The sequence below is a fragment of the Capra hircus genome, chromosome 2, assembly GCF_001704415.2.
Source record: "Capra hircus breed San Clemente chromosome 2, ASM170441v1, whole genome shotgun sequence".
NCBI classification, from domain to species: Eukaryota; Metazoa; Chordata; class Mammalia; order Artiodactyla; family Bovidae; genus Capra; species Capra hircus.
In genome coordinates, this window is record NC_030809.1 from 62703609 (window position 1) to 62720632 (window position 17024).

The window sequence follows — 17024 nt, forward strand, 5'->3', positions numbered from 1 at the left end:
ATCCAAAGCTATATACACACTGTGTTCACAACGATTTGTGGATACAACTTTGTCTTGCCAGGCTATGGGGTGATGGTAATCATCAAGAGCATCAAGGAAGAAAGGGGGCATGTGCATGGACTGGCAGAATAACTGCACGTGAATCCCAGCTCCTCTAGGTGTGAACTCAGGGAACTGCCCGCTGTGAGCCCAAGCTCCAGGTCTAAAGCAGGAAGAGCGTTTTCCAGGTAGTGCTAGTGGTAAAGAACTTGTCTGGCAGTGCAGGAGATGCAAAAGATGCGGGTTCAATCCCTGGGTATGGAAGATCCCTTGGAGGAGGACATGGCAACCCACTCCAGTATTCTTGCCTAGAGAATCCCATGGACAGAGGGGCCTGACGGGCTACAGTCCACAGGGCCACACAGTCAGACACAACTGAAGCGACTTAGCACACATGCATGCAAATGGGGGAAAATGTGGTAGCAACCTCATAAGGTTGTTCCGAGGATGAAATGAGATGATCTGAATAAAACTTTTAGCATGGAGCTTGGAACATGTTACAGCTCACTGAATCTTGATTTAGAACACAAGAACCCAATCACAAACACACACACACCAAAGGAATCTTCACACAGGAAACACCTTCAACAACAGGGGATGACTACAGATGACCCACCCTCGTCTGTCACCCACCAGGCAGCAAGTGGCCTGGGTCATCTCTTCTCCCTTCCAAGCCCATGAAATGCATGTGTGACCAGAAATACTATTAATCATCTAACAAGAGGAGCTGAACAGCACTCACAGTTTTCATCAGTGTGTCTGCCTCTCCACCCTCTTATCCTACAAAGGTGGGATTCCATTTCCTGGCTCCCTTGGCATGAGTAGGGCCGCACATCCAGTTCTAACCAGTGAATGAGAGAAAATGACATGTCACTTCCAAACCAGAGCACATGTCTGGACAAGACTCTCCCGGAGGAACTAGCAGAAGGTCCAGCTGGCAGCTGCTCTGTGAGCTATGTGAGGACAGCATGGAGTGGGTCCCCCTGCTAACCTGTGATGGACGGGGAGCCTGAGTGGGAAATGCATGCGCTCTGTAGTGCTCTCACCCAGCCTCGCCCAAGTCACAAGGCTCATGGACTCGTGGTGCCTGCTGAGCAGCCAGTTGAGATGTTCAGGGCTCTGGATGTGAGGGAAATGGGGAGACCGCTTTGGGGAACCCAAGCATGTTGTGCCAAAAATAAATCAGGAGAGCTGGAGGATGAGTGGAGCTTAGGAAAGTCACAAGCCCGACAAAGTCACAAGGCGCTCAGGCTGTGAAATGTGTACATTTTCAATCTCTCACCTAAAAAACCCTAAGATACTTTACTCCCCTCGATTCTGTGATGAGCCACTCTCCCTGTTCTGTCAAGCTCTCTGACCATTTCATCTTCTCGTGGGCGCCACTTCCTCGGCCTCCATGTCCCCTCCCCTTGCTGGTAACCTGGGCTCTGTCCTCAGCTCCACATGCCCTCTTAATGCTTATTACAATGAATACTAAGAAAATAAATTACTTCAGGCTCAGGAAAAAAATCTTACTTGGTGTGAGGCATGACAGTGATACTCTACCTGGGACAAACAGTATAGTCTAGAACATGAAAGAAGAAAGTTGAAGAAAGTTGTAACTTCTGAGTACACCATCATGAAACAATGCAAAAAGAGCCATATCCAAATCATCTCTTCAGCTGAGTGAAGGTCCCAAAATACAGCCAAAGGAGTTTTTGTTCTTTATTATATTCCCCTGCTGCTGCTGCTAAGTCGCTTCAGTCATGTCTGACTCTGTGCGACCCCATAGACAGCAGCCCACCAGGTTCTGCTGTCCCTGGGATTCTCCAGGCAAGAACACTGGAGTGGGTTGCCATTTCCTTCTCCAATGCATGAAAGTGAAAAGTGAAAGTGAAGTCGCTCAGTCGTGTCCGACTCTTCGCGACCCCGTGGACTGCAGCCTACCAGGCTCCTCTGTCCATGGGATTTTCCAGGCAAGAGTACTGGAGTGGGGTGCCATTGCCTTCTCCTAAGCATCACTCATTGTTTAAGGCAGGGCAAATTCTGTCAAGTATTTATGGAGCTCTTTTCTTCTCCTTATAAATAAATAAATCTGTAAAGAAAGCATCCACTAATCTCTGTTTTCTCTAACCTGATCTTCTAAAGTTAGAAAAAGCAATCCTGGTGTCCTGAAACCACAGCCAAGGCTTCTCAACATCTTCAGTTAAAATACCTGTTATTTCCCAACCAGGGGAGCGCACACCACCATAACCTATACTTTGCAGTACACAGCTCAGTGCTGTTGACTTCTAACTATCACAGGGTAGTGTGTGCTCATTGCCCCGGTCTTCTTCAGCGGCAAAAATATTCAGAACTCAGGACTTCTGTAGTAGCTCTGTGACTAAGACTACACATTTCCAACTCAGGGGGTGTGGGTTCTATCCCTGGTCAGGGAACGGGGCTCCTATATGCCAAATGGCATGGCAAAAAAATTTAAAAAGAAAAAAACACTAAGAACTTACTGCCCACATAGAAGAGTTCTCATAGCAACACACTAAGTGACAAAAAGACCAAAAAAGAAAAGAAACTGTTTTTATTGCTTTACAACAAGCCAGCAACAGACACAACACAATAATCACACATAACACTTGATATCCCCAAATGGTGTATAAAACCAGAATGTGCTCCTCCACTTAAAATCTATTTGTGAAAACTGAAATCCAAAACTTCTCCCAAGAACTTTACTATTCTCAAGCAGAATCAGTACTTAAAAGCAGCAAAGAAAACTAGTATCAAACTTACTGCATATGTCTGATCGCATAATTCAGAACCTTTTATGCTCAATCCAGGCAGTGCTATTACTGCACATTTTAGATGGGCATCCTAGGTACTTTACGACTCCAACAACTTTCTTCCCACAAATTCTTTGCAGAAAGAGCTGTCAAGAAAATTATTCTAAAATCCAACAATGCACAGCAATTTATGCCTTATTTCTACTTCTTTCCTCATGATGGAAAATTTGGTCAGTCCTTAACTTGGCCTGCTAACAGCTCCAATGCCCATGCTGAAAATCCTACTTACAAACAGGAAGCCTAAACTCGTATTAGGCCTGAGAAGGTGACACTTCTAAGTAGTTCCTATTATTCTGGACACACTGGCACCTTCCTTTCAGTGAGCTCCAAGATACTGTGGTTGAAGTCACCATTTTAATAATTTCAACTCAACAGTAAGTTACATGGCAAGTACTACCTGAAAATGGGGGATGGGGGAGGGTGGGGGTTGCAGGGGACAGGCCCTGTGCCAGTAAGATATATGTGACTTGCCCAAAACTGGAATAATTAACAACCTGAGAGGATTGTTTATTCTTAAAAATATGACCAAGTCAGCTATTTTTTGCCTTTTAATTCAAGGTTTTCTCTTTCTTCCAGACAAAGCACAGCATTCTTCTCTCAATATCACCAGTCAGGGTGTTGAGAATTAACTGACTGAGTGGCTTCACACTCCCAGACCTACAGGTCTACCTGGCTATTAGTTAAGAGGTTTCACACTCAGAAACATATCATATGAAATGTTTAAGATGCATGTGGAGAAGATGTTACATTCTGCAAGAGCAGAATGTTAAGGCAACATCAGAAAATGGGTGTTTTAGAACCCTACCCCTACTCCCCACCTGGTAAACAAAGCCAGATGATGCTACTCAATCCTTATTACAAAATTCTCCCAAAATAACCTGCTGAATTTGTCTTTGCAGTTTAATCTCTGACATTTTGATGGCAGTGAGATAGAACCCTGGGGCTATACTTGCCTTGCAAAAAAATTCAACACCTGATTTACTCACAAGGCTTAAAATAAGGAGGGAAAATATAAAATAAGCTGTCCTTCACTTGGCAACCATCCGTTTAATTATCTGTTTTTACACTGTATCCAGGCCACACCTGGATATGGATGGCTAGTATGGAAACAGAAAACACCAAGGATCACTCCTGGAAGAGTCACAAACAAGACAATGAAGTTCTCAGTCAGCACGTGGACACCATCAGGGTAGCAAGAAAAGAACTTTACCAAGAGATCAACATGAACGTTTTCTGACAAAACCGAAGTGTACTGAGTTACAGAGCAAATTCACTGAAAACAACAAAGAAAAACCTGTCTTTGTAAAGGCTATTCTGTCACTCCCTAAAAAGTGTTTCAACTCTGATACACCACACAACCGGTTAAGAAAATGAAGCGCGGTGTTTAGCGACGGGACATCCTAACTACCATGGGAGGCGCTGGGCTGGGCCTGGTGGGCACCACTGGAGTCAGCAGGGCTTGTCGGGGGAGCCCCCTACTTCTCCACGCAGGCTGCTGCCGTCTCCTTGTTGAAACCCCGGATGGAGAGGTCGTAGACTACCTCCTCCACTTTCTTCACGTCATACTTCAGGCCATCGTAGCGCTTCCTCAGGGAATCGTTTTTGAGGTTGAGGAGGCGGAAGCCGGAATCCAGCTCGTTGATGAAGGTGGAGATGTGCAGGGGCCGGGAGTAGTCTCCGGCGGTCACACTGTTGACAGACAACCTCGACTGTGGGAGAGAAGCGGAACGTCACAGCAGGACTCTTCCTCCAAGTCACAGCCACGAGGCCGGTGCGCCACATGACTTCTCCACACTATCCCTCATAACTACAGTTCTGACAACTGCTCGGTATTTACTTACTCAAAACTAAGAAATCATTCCCCTTTTGGTGGAGTTTCTGTGGTCTCCCGACTTCTCATAAATATAAATAGGGTTAGAGTGAACTCTTTTATAACAGCTTTCTTCTGCTTTTGATTTATTTTTATAGGACAATTTCTCGGAGAGAAATTAAGGGGAGAAAGACAATAACAACTGGTAAACGTTCTATACTTAATTGTTCCCCAAAACAACTATATAAAGGAACAGTTACCAGGAATATATACTGTGCCACTGCTCTGAAAGGAAGAAGTGTTCTCCTCTTTTTAAATCGCATAATAACAAGTGTGCAAAGCTACCTCATTGTCTGAACTGCCATCCCAGCAAAACGTTAACACACACAGTACCCAGTCAATGACTACCCTGTGACCAACAGATGGCTTAGAAAAGAATGGGACATCTGAATTTTTGTACCCATTTAAAAAAACTGACAATGATATGGAAACATCAAAAAGAGCAAATGGCAAATCACTAAGTTTCTTACCAGTTCACTAGCGAGAATGAGAACTCCTGAGAGATAATCTTCCACATCCAAGTGAAATCCCTTCTCCCGATCAGGCTCAACTGAAACATGTGACACGGTAAAGACAAGGTCACGATGGAAACATAACTTACACCTAAAATCTGTTTTAAATACACACACATATACACAAGTACAATTTCTCTCAAAGTAAAGAAAGGAGTCTTTCAAAACTATCTTTTGAATGTGGATATATCCTTGGCAATAGACCTCACTGTGGAATTTTTGAGTTCTCAAGCAAAATTCAATCTTTCGTTTTATTTTTCTTAAAGTAATACCACCAAGAATAGTATCCTGTTATGCATGAGAATAGCTTTTAGAAGGTATGTGTTGAAACATTTAAGGAGAAGTCATGGGATCTACGCTTAACTTCCAAACAGTTCAAACATGCCCCCAACAGACAGTGAGGAGATGACAGACAGGGCAAAATGTGAACAAGCAGAGGATCTAAGTGGAGTACACAGGTATTCACTTTCAACTTTTCTAAAAAAACAGAAGAAACACCCAAGTAAACAGAGCAAGCCCCTACATATTTTTAGTTTTCATCTCTCCAAGAAACCAGTTTTCCACTTAGTTCTCATTTGTTTCCATAAACAGAAAGCCCCTCCCACCAAAAATTAAACTGATCGTGTGGATGGACACGACTGAGGATACTCACTGCCAAGGATCTCCGTAACCGCTTCTCGGGTCACTAGGGTTTCAGACTCCAAGTACACAACAAACGCTGCCAGGAAGACCAAGCGCTGCAGCACAAACCTCCAGTGCTCGTGAAACCTGCAGTGAGTGCAAGGGACCAGGTGTTAGAAAGACGGGCACAGGACAGTCACGGCCAAACGTGTGCAGCACGGGACCCTTTTTCAAACAAAACCTTACGTGAAACTCCAAACTATAAAATGTGTTAAGAACAATATGACATTTAAGTATTTTATATAGATGGATTTAGTGTAAATTTTGCCAGTCCAAATTTATAACAATTATTTATTATAATTTTAATATATAAGAAGCATGGTCCAATTCTGATGAATGCAAAAATTTACAGCCAAATGTTATAGACAAGAGCAACTGTGCTTTAGAAGTTTAACCGGTGAACAATGATGCTGCTCTGAGAAAAATAAATGCTGGCAAATGCAAATTGATGAGAACTGCAATGTATATCAGCCTCAGCATCTCAGTCCTACACTCTGAACTGAATGCAGGGTATCAAGAAACTCCAGCTTCACACACATGAGAAAGAACTACCGTCACTAAACAGGTGACCTAAAAACACTGGGATACAGTAGTTAAACTGAGCTAGGAGACTGAAAAAGAAAAAAGAAATTTTATAACCCCTAGATATTTACGCTATGCCTCCTGATTTTCAAATGTGGCAACAAATTCAAAAACATCTTTCAACACAACCTAGGTTGTGGGCCAAATCAGCCAGAGGGCAGCCTGTATGTGAACTCCAAACTCCATGCTCTCTAAAGACCCTGCCAGTTCTCCTGTCCTATCTCTAAGCGTCTGTTATTAACCTTACAGCAGGGGTCGGCAAACCTTTTCTAAGACTGAGGCTTTCTGGGTCACATTCAGTCTCTGTCACACTCTTATTTGTTTTTTTTTTCCTTTTCTTAGTTAACCCTTTAAAATATAAATATATTTATATAAAATATAAAAGGTCACAGTAATTTGCCAGCCCCTATCTTTCAACAATCTTGTGAGGTTACACTACCCACTCCCCACATAACTGTCTTAAGTATTTCTTGCCCTAACCTATCTTAAAAGAACATTGTCTCTAGTGAGAAAGCAAGTCTAAACAGAAAGTTTAGGTTCCTATTTACCATATTTCATCAACACTCAGCTTTTCCCAGTTTAACACCTGTGAAATCAGGAAGTATTAAACAATCTACATGTTTCATCATTATGATTAATTACAATCTTTTCCCTAATGACACAAAACATAACATTGTTTCTTAAAATTAATAGTGCTGTAGATTTAATAAAATATGGCAGAAAATATTACCTGCATATGTTACTTGGCAGCAAAATTCAATATTCAGTTTATACACATACACTGACACTTAATTTCATAATCTTAGTAGCATAGATACGGTCCATCTAACTTTACAAGTAACTTCAATAAACTAAAAAAAATTCTCTATTTGACCTTCACATAATACATATTTTCTTTTTAATTACTTTCTCATTGTAAAAATTACACATGTTCCTTAAGAAAATTATGAAAGTAAAAGGGAGAAAAAAAAAGTCAGCAATTTTGTCACCATTAAAATACTACCACTATTAACAGTTTCTTTTCCTCTCTGTTGTTTCTTCTAAGTAGAAGGATTGTCAACTAAATCTAAGCAATCATTTAGTCCATGCAAATTTTTCTCTTGCCTTCTTTTACTTAACGTTAAACAAGATGCTACTTATCTTACAAACCTGTAATACTGTTCAGCAGGAAACTTGGTCTTCAAAGACGTTAGATGTGTTTTTACTGTACCAAAATGTTCTCGAGCTTTCAAACACCTCTTTGGAACTGATCACAAAAAGATAGTCAAATGAAATAATGAAAGACTTACCAAATTTCAAATACACTTCTTGCTTAACAATCTATGCAGTCTACCTGGAAATAAATCAATTTTTTTAAATCTCATGAGGAAATGTAGAGCATGCATCTCTGCTATCAACCTGGCTCTCAAAATTTCATATCTAGTTTCCCTACTGAAAAATAAACAACAAAAAATTGCTAAAAGGGGGTATGTCAGGAAACACACTGGCAAACTGTTATAAATTAACTAATCTTTAAGCACCTTTCCTAGTCAGTCCCCAAAGGATGCCTAAAATTGGATTTTGAAGGCTCTCATATTTGGTCAAGGACTTCCTTGATGGCTCAGACGGTAAAGCATCTCCCTACAATACGGGAGACCCAGGTTCAATCCCTGGGTTGGGAAGATCTCCTGCAGAAGAAAATAACAACCCACTCCAGTATTCTTGCCTAGAAAATCCCACAGACGGAGGAGCCTGGTAGGCTACAATCCATGGGGTCGCAAAAAGTTAGACACAACTGAGCGACTTCACTTAGCACTTATATTGGGTCAAAAAGCAACTTTAGGATTTCTTTGCAAGTTCAGTGGTTAAGACTCCATGCTTCCACTGCAGGGTGCAAGGGTTCAATCCCCGTTTGGGGAACTAAGATTCTACATGTCACATGATGTGATCAAAAATTAAAAAAAAAAATTAACAGCTTTATAATTATTCTCAATCAGGCTGACCGACTCCCCATCTCTCACAAAAATGACTTGCCCCTGACACCTTTTAGCTATGTTATGATACAATTCTTAATCTGAAAACACATTTCACTTCTTTTAACTGTGTTATCTTTTACAATAGAGATTTCATTTCTAACCTTCTTATACTCTGTATCTCCATTCAAAAGACTGACTGTAAACACTGTGACAACATTTTACAGTGGCCATTTTACTATCTAAAAGTACATATTACATCACATTCAATGACTGAAAGATTGGTGTTAAGAAAAAGCCAAATAAAAGTTGCTATATACACAAGAGAACTATGGAACTACCACAAATATCATCAGTAGAACTACACCACTAGAGAAAACATTCCTAATTCAACCTATGTGAAAGCAGAAAATCAACAAAAACACAGAGAATTCTGCAAACCTATAAAATGATCAACTCACTTATTTCTCCAATTTTTACTCACCATAGAAACATGAGGAACAATTTTCATAGTTAAACCTTACAGATTTGATATGTCTTCTGAATGTAAATTAACTCTTTAGATGAAAGATTGACAGAGTGGATAAAACCTTCCAAATCAAAACAAAGAACTTACTGTCCTGAAACCCAGCACCCTGATGGACCCCTTGCAGTAGAGTTAAAATCTCTCGAGCTGTTTGTTCTAAACTCTGTACAACTTTTCGGATTTCCTAGAAAGAAATAGATCAAAATATCAAATAAATTCAACATAAATATTATAATAGCCTCAAACCAAATATACTAAATATATTCGATCTATGACACCTTCACTTACATTTCCAACACTATCAACCTTTACAATGACATAAATGGTGCACAAGATTTATTCAGAACTGAATTCTGACTTTTCTACCTTCTCTATGAGACCTTCAGGAAGTCATTAAAAAACCTGAGATTCCTCATACAGATTTCAAACGGTAACAGCCACCCACTCGCCCCAAATATCCCACTGGAACACTGAGGGAGACGAGGTATCCAGACATAAACCAAAAAGAGAAAAACGAAACACAACACAGGACTGCGTATCTTTCATTCATTCATTTCGCAAATATTCACTGAGCACTTGTATTAATAGGGAACCAAGCAAACGGTCCCTTCTTTCCTGCAGTTGTGTCGAGCAGGAGGCGTTTAAAAAGTAACGACCCCACAAATTAATGCCCTACTATAAGTAAACATAACAGGAAAAAGATCCTTTTGATTGTGAGGTCAAGAAGATGACCAGAAAAAAAAGAGTGAAAAGAAACGCATACCAGGAAAAGCAAGCAGTGCTTGCAAAAGTCCCAAGGCAGGACGCTATTTGGGGAACTGGAGGAATAAAAGGGAGGTAGCGTGACCATAATATACAACAGGAGTAAAAAGAGACTGGAGAGACCCGTGGACCACAGTTGAGTCTGGATTTTTATCCTACGTAAAATGAGAAGCCATAGGAGAGAAATGGCCACACATGCTTTTAAGACACCAATAACCCATACAAGAAACACGTGTTGTCTGAGTCCCAAGCGCTGAGGGTTCGACATAAAAATGAACTAAAAATGAGAAAAACTGACACCCAAATGAGGTAGGCGATGCCGAAGAACCGAGCCCAGAACACAGGGAACCAGGACCTGGCAGCAGAATCGGGGTTGGGGTCAAGGAGGTGCCCTAAGCCAAAACGTGAAGGGTAGGAACCCACCCCCGGAGGCTTCCCCACCGCTCGAATCAGAGCGACGGAGGAGGGCCGGGCGTCGCGGCCCAGCTAGGCAAGGAGAGGGGAAGGGATATGGGGAGACGGGGGCTCGCCTCTCGGATGTCCTGCTCGGCAGCCAAAAAGCCCTGCAGCTCCACGAAGATCTCGCTCACAGACATGGCGCCGGCCGCACGACCGTCAGCCAGGGCTGCGAGAGTGGCCGGCAGAGTGCGTTTGGGAGACAACCGGCGCCTTCAGTTGCAACGTCCCGCCGCTACCGCCGCTGCCGCTGCGTCCACCGGGCCCTACGCTGAGCCTGTCGCTGGGGTCCTCCCAGGCCTGCGGCGCCCAGGATGCCGGGCTGTCCGCCGCGATGCCTGAGACGCTGGCCGGAAGGCAAAGCATGATGGGCGGGGCTCTTCGACAGGCATCGCTGGAAACTACCCGGGAGGGGTCCTTGGAGCACGTGGGCCTGAGAGAGGTGGGGACTTGGGCTAAGAGGTGTGGAACCATCCTGCTGTTAGCTAGTCGTTTCCCCCGTCAGTGTCATGCTAGGTATTTGGTTCCAGGAGCTGTGCACGATACCAAAACCTGAGGTCTCTTATATGAAATCGTGTTAAGTTCAGTCGCTCAGTCGTGTCCCAGTCTGCCACCCCGTGGACTGCAGCACATCGGGCTTACTTGTACATCACCAACTGCCGGAGGTTGCTCAAACCCCATGTCCAGCCAGTCGGTAGTGCCATCCGACCATCATCCTTTCTCATCCCCTTCTCCTCCTGCCTTCAATCAGGGTCTTTTCCCAGTGAGTCAGTTCTTCGCATCAAGTGGCCAAAGTATTGGGAGTTTCAGCTTCAGCGTGAGTTCTTCCAATGAATATTCAGGACTCATTTCCTTTAGGATTGACTGATTTGATCTCCTTGCAGTCCAAGGGACTCTCAACTTCTCCAACACCACAGTTCAAAAACTTCAATTCTTTAGCGCTCAGCGTTCTTTATGCTCCAGCTCTCACATCCATTCATGACTACTGGAAAAAACATAGCTTTGACTAGACGGACCTTTGTCGGCAAAATAATGTCTCTGCTTTTTAATATGCTGTATAGGTTGGTCATAGATTTTCTTCCAAGGAGCAAGCATCTTTTAATTTCATGGCTGCAGTCACCGTCTGCAGTGATTTTCGGAGCCCAAGAAAATAAAGTCTGTCACTGTTTCCATTGTTTCCCTTATTTGTCATGATGTGATGGGACCAGATGCCATGATCTTCGTTTTTTGAATGTTGAGTTTAAGCCAGCTTTTTCACGCTCCTCTTTCACTTTCATCAAGAGGCTCTTCAGTTCCTCTTCACTTTCTGCCATAAGGGTGGTGTCATCTGCTGTATCTGAGGTTACTGAGGTTACTTCTAATATCTAATAAAATGTGTTATGTAAATGGTTGTTTATGAATAATATGTAAATAGTTCCCAGTACACAGAAAATTAAAGTTTTACTTTTCATAACTCGAATTCAGTATTTTCTAAGTTGGTTAAATCTGGCCATATGGAACCACAGATTCAGAGGGCTGACTGTACAAGGTGTTTTGTCCCACAGCAGTTGGCAGGAAGATGCTTCAGTCCTGAAGGGTATGCAGATTCCAATCTTTGGAAAAACATTCGTCTCTGCAAAAAATACTTGGGAAAAATAAAAGTTATGCAGGACTGGAATAACAGGATAGATTAAGAGTAAAAATTTTCTCTATGTACTTTTTTTTAAGTTTAACATCCCTGTAGGATTGTATTGCATTTTTTAAGATTATAAGAATTTTTAAGCATTTCAAGTGTGAAGTTTTTCTTCGTCTCAACTAACACCTTCCTCCATTCTCCTTCCTTGAAGCAAGCCTTTTTGTCTGACTAAATTCCATACATGTACCCTACAGATTGGAGCAGGAAATGGCAACCCACTCCAATATTCTTGCCTGGAGAATCCCATGAACACATGAGCCTGGCTGGCTACGGTCCATGTGGTTGCAAAGAGTCACACAACATGACTTAGCAACTAAACAACAACCCTACAGATATGTGTGTGTAGGGTGCACTTCAAATGAATTAAAACGATTACTTATATCAAGTAAATGATAACTTACTGTTTGGTTTGTCCCACATGTTATTCTAAAACTTTACATGAAGGATCATATTTTATCTTCATTATACTTATGCAAATTTGATACTATTTTTATCTTATAAATAATAAGATAGTTGAGAGGTGGGGGAGGGGCAAATAAGAGACAGGATTTAAGAGGTACAAACTACAAGTTATAAAATAGATAAGTTAACAGACGTAATGTACAGCACAGCGAAAAAGCCAGTTTTATAATAATTTTATATGGATGATATCTATAAAACTACCAAATTACTAAATTATATTTGTAATTAATATAATAAGTCAACTATACTTTGATAAAAAAGAAAAAGTCAGAATTTAATAAGATCATTCTTTTGTTAAGTCATATTTTTAAAATTCTTGACATATTTTGTCAAATCACTTTTCAAAGACATTGAACTAATTTCCATTCCCCTGCCCACCAGGGCCTGAAGCAGCCAATTTGCCTGCACTCTCCCCAATGTGAATATTAACACTGTAGACATTCGGGGCTAATTTAAGGGTGAAATTATACCTCTTTTAATAGTATTGAGGACAGTGTGATGGGTGGTGCACGTCTGCAAGGTTCTTTGAAGGGCAAGAGAGGCCAGAAAGAAGCGTGGTTGGGAGCTGTGGCCTGCAGTCTGAGAACAAAAGAAAGGGTTAGGAAGTCAGTGCAAAGAGAGAAAAATGAGATGAGCCTGGAGCTGTGTACCCATGCGGGTTTGGGGTTTTTTTCCGATTTATTTTTGGCTGTGCTACAAGGCCTTCTTCTAGTTGCAAACAGCAGGTGCTACTTTTTGTTGCAGTGTGTGGGCTCAGCATGGTGGCTTCCCTTGTGGTGCCCAGGCTCTAGGGCATGCAGGCTTCAGCAGCTGCTGCCAGAGGGCTCACTAGTTAGTTGCTGCTCCTGGGCTCTAGAGCACAGGCTCAATAGTTGTGGCACCTGGACTTCGTTGCTCTGTGGCATGTGAGATCTGCCCAGACCAGGGATGGAACCCACGTCTCCTGCATCGGCAGGCAGATTCTTTACCACTGAGCCACCAGGGAAGCCCCCATGAGGTTTTAATTTACAGAGGTGACATAGTGACAACTGGAAAGGCCAGTGCCACTGAAAGAAGAATTTATTACTTACATTTCCTGAGAGGACAGGGCACACCATGCCATGCAGGGCCACATGGGGAAGCTCCAGGTTTACTCAGAAGGCAGAAGCAGGAGCAAGGAAAGCCAAGCCAGAGCCTGTGTCTGTGAGTACTTTGAATGCTTCTGGTGGGCTTCTGACTATAGGAGTGGTCTCAAGTCACCTCATACCTGGCCCTGGCATGACTTAGGGCAGGGAACCAATATTGGCTTTGTACATGAGATTCAGGTAAGAAGATGCTCCAGGCTGAGCCTTTGCTAGCCCTGGGAGAAACAGTCCCTCTGCAGCCAGCTGGCTTTTTGGATTTTTTAAAATTTATTTTGTAATCAAATATAGTTGATTTACCATCTTGTATTAGTTTCTGGGACACAGCAAAGTGACTCAGTTATACAGATATTCTTTTTCATATTTTTTCTGCTGTTATGGTTTATCACAGGATATTGAATATAGTTCCCTGTTCTAAACAGTAGGACTTTGTTGTCTATCCATTCTATATATAATAGTTTGCATCTGCTAATCCCAAACTGCCAGCAAGCTTGTTAAGGTGTCAAAATAGAAATAGAGAAAATACAAACATGATTAATACAGGCTAGGAAGGGAGCACCAGGATGTGGACTACAGGCCCTTCAGGACCCAGGACACCCTGGGTGTCCCTCATTGAAGGACTGGAAAGGATCTTGGGATGAAAGAGGGCATTGGTGAGTCAGCCCAGTGGTTTCCCCAGGGAATCTGGACCCTCTGGGCAGCACCCACTTTCCATGCTTCCCACCCCTATCTCCCAGAGGCCCACCCGGTTTGGGGCCTGTGTATGACATTAAACACAGCATAGGGCAGGGTGTGCCCCAGGTGACAGACATCCACAGGACAGAGGAAGAAAATTTCCCTTCCAGCCTCAGGTCATGGGGCCCTAAGTGGTCTGCAGACTGAATGTTTAGTTTGTCAGGTGACATACATTGAGGCTGCACAGTTGAAGCTGGTGACACAGATGAGAATCACTCCCCACTTCTTCCCCTAAAACTGTGCCTTTCAGTCCCACATGAGAAGCCCTGTAACTGAGCAAGGGGCAGTCTGGTAGGGCCAAGGGTGACGTGGGGGAGTCTGCCCTCTTTAGTGGCAGCAGCTGGGCTCACATAGCTGGGCTCTCATCCTGAGGGTGACATGTTGGATGACCTCACAGGGATCAGGCAGAGAGATGTAAGGGGAGGAGAACAGGGGAAGAGGAAGGTGGGCAGAGCTGGGCAGACGCCTTGGACCCTGTCAGTACCCACCTGGTCTCCTCTCCTCCAGCCCTCAGCCCCACCCCACAGAGCCCTCTCCTCCCATGGCCCAGCCCCCAGATGCTCAGCACATCCTGCCTTGCCCTGCAGGTGGTCCCACTCTGCCATCCACCCCCACCCCCGACCCCCTGCCATCAATCTCAGCAAGCAGCCCTCGCTGTGCTGGGCCCCCAGCCCATAGGTGATGATGGTGGCACCATGGGAAAGACGTGCCCCTATTCTATCCCAAGTGAGGGGTGGCATGGGAAGACAGAGGGGGAGAAAGATGGGGAAGAACTGCAGTGAGCTCACTCAACAGTCCACTTGGTCTGGGGAAGAGCCTGGGAGGCATTTGCTACACGTTGTTAAGTGACTGGGGTGGGGTGGCACTGGCAATGAGTGCTGGGGACAGGTGCCAAGGCAGTGTGTATGGGACAGTCCAACTCAGTGAGAACCATCTCACCCAAGTAGCCTCCCCATTCTACATGCAAATCAGGAGGAAGGAAGAGAGGGAGGAAAACAGGGAAAGAAGTTAAGAAGGAGAGAAGGAAGGAAGAGACAAATATAGGCAGCTCAAGTCTATTACCTGGGCATGTGGAAGGCCAGCTGCCATTCTGATCATTAGTACTGTTGCTGCTGCCACTAAACAGTACAGACTCCCCCACCTCCACCCAGGAAACTTACCAATCACCTCACCCAAAATCTTATTTACGGCTGAGAACACTGAGGTACCGCCTGAGAGGAGGAGGATTTTCACCCAGGCACATGGCCAAGGGTCTAGTGGGTTTCTGGATTCTCTGACCAGAAGAGCACAACTCCAATGATCCCTGGGCTCTAGGCAGCAAAGGCAGAAGAGAACGAGATGGTCCCTGGCAGGGCCAGAGCATATGTCACTGAAGGCGCTGTGACTGACTCAAGCTCAAAAAGGGGAAAATGAAACAGGTCTGGGATGCAGTGAGGATTCAAGGGCTGAGACTCTGTCCCCAGTTAAGGGCAGGTTTCTATGGTCAGGTAAAGGCCAAGGGGAGGGTGTCCTGTAGCTTTCTGTGAACATCCAAGAGTTCCTCCACTACCTCGCTGTAAGGTGTCAAGTCAGCCCCAAGATTAATCAAAGTGTTTTCCTCAGAACATCATTTCAGGCTGCACCAAAGTGGTAACTGTATCTGTTTCCCAAGGCTTCCATTACAAATGACCACAAACTGGGTGGCTGGAAACAATAGAAATGTTTTCTCCCACAGTTCTGGAGGCTAAAAATCCAAGTCCCAGATTTTGGCAGGGCCATTCTCGAAGATTCTAAGGAAGACGAGTCCCTTACCTCTTCCAGCAATTCCTGGTGTTCCTCAGTTTATGACATCTCTCCAATCTCTGCCTCTGTCATCAAGTGGCATTCTCCGTGTGTGTGTCCAAATTTCCTTATTATAAGGACATTAATCATTGGATTAGGGCCCACCTTATTCCATAACAACCTCATCTGAACGTGATTACATCAGCAAAGATCCTGTCTGCATCACAGGTGTTGAGGTGAAACATATCTTTTGAGGGGACAGCAATTCAACCCAGTTCAGTGATCAGTTCCCCATGTCTCTACTCCTGATAATCAAAGTGTAATCCACAGAGCATCAGCCTCACCTGGGAGCTTGTTAGAAACACAGAACCTGAGGCCCTGCCCCCACCTAGGAATCAGAATTGGCAATCCACATGCTCAATCAATTTTGATAAGACTTGGGTCACCACTTGATCCTTTAGAGGCTAGGAATTCCTGGAACGGGTTGGGGAAATCTGAGAGGGGATCTCCCAGAAGAAAACCGTCAGTTTGCCGTCTTCCCGTCTCTGCTCCTCCTTTTCCCTCCCCATAGGAACTGAGAGATAAGTCAGGAATAGAGGGGGCTATTCGCACACACACACGGAAGGGACCCTCAGGGAACCGTAGAACCTGCTCTGTATCCTAGACCAGCATCTGATTCATACATCAAACATCTAATTTTGAGAACAGCCAAGAGGCCAGCCCTGCAACAATGCAAGGAGTGAAAGCCATCTCCTGTAGGCAAAAGAAGACGACGCCCTTGCTAAAGCATCAGATCACCTTAGAAAAGCCCTCCCAAGGGGAGCTCCTGGACACAGAGCTGACCTCGTTGGCAGGTAGAATCACTGTCAAGCAGGATATCTAAATATTGAGCAGCCAAGCGAATGAGCACCTCCAAAAGGAGGCAACTCTGAACGTGCTAAACGACACCTGCCAGTCGAGAAGCCCCTTGAGCCCTTTCACGCGCTGCGCCACGCCCTATGCCTCGCCCCCGCGCTACGCTGTCGCCCAGGCTCCGCCCCCGCGCCGTCCACCCAGGCCCCGCCCCGGAGGCCCCGC

At 44.1% G+C, this 17024-nt stretch overlaps 1 protein-coding gene across 2 annotated transcripts; it reads right to left on the reverse strand.

Annotated features, from left to right (window-relative positions):
- On the reverse strand, positions 2576–10458 carry TSN (translin). 2 transcript variants are annotated; one of them, XM_005676269.3, is made up of 6 exons: positions 10268–10458; positions 9066–9159; positions 7647–7743; positions 5887–6002; positions 5193–5272; positions 2576–4561 (listed from the first exon to the last, which is right to left on the reverse strand). In XM_005676269.3, exons 1-6 carry the CDS (start codon positions 10331–10333, stop codon positions 4328–4330), a joined length of 687 nt encoding a protein of 228 aa, XP_005676326.1. In that variant the 5' UTR covers positions 10334–10458; the 3' UTR covers positions 2576–4327. The 2 variants fall into 2 exon arrangements, with proteins under 2 accessions (XP_005676326.1, XP_005676327.1); XM_005676270.3 differs by lacking the exon at positions 5193–5272 and having other exon boundaries at positions 10268–10457.

Coding starts and splice junctions, on each gene's coding strand:
- TSN (XM_005676269.3), bottom strand. CDS start 10,333: ATGTCTGTGAGCGAGATCTTCGTGGAGCTGCAGGGCTTTTTGGCTGCC. Junction 9,160..10,267: donor CCGAGCAGGACATCCGAGAG/GCGAGCCCCCGT, acceptor ATTTCTTTCTAG/GAAATCCGAAAAGTTGTACA. Junction 6,003..7,646: donor CCTGCTGAACAGTATTACAG/GTTTGTAAGATA, acceptor CACTCACTGCAG/GTTTCACGAGCACTGGAGGT.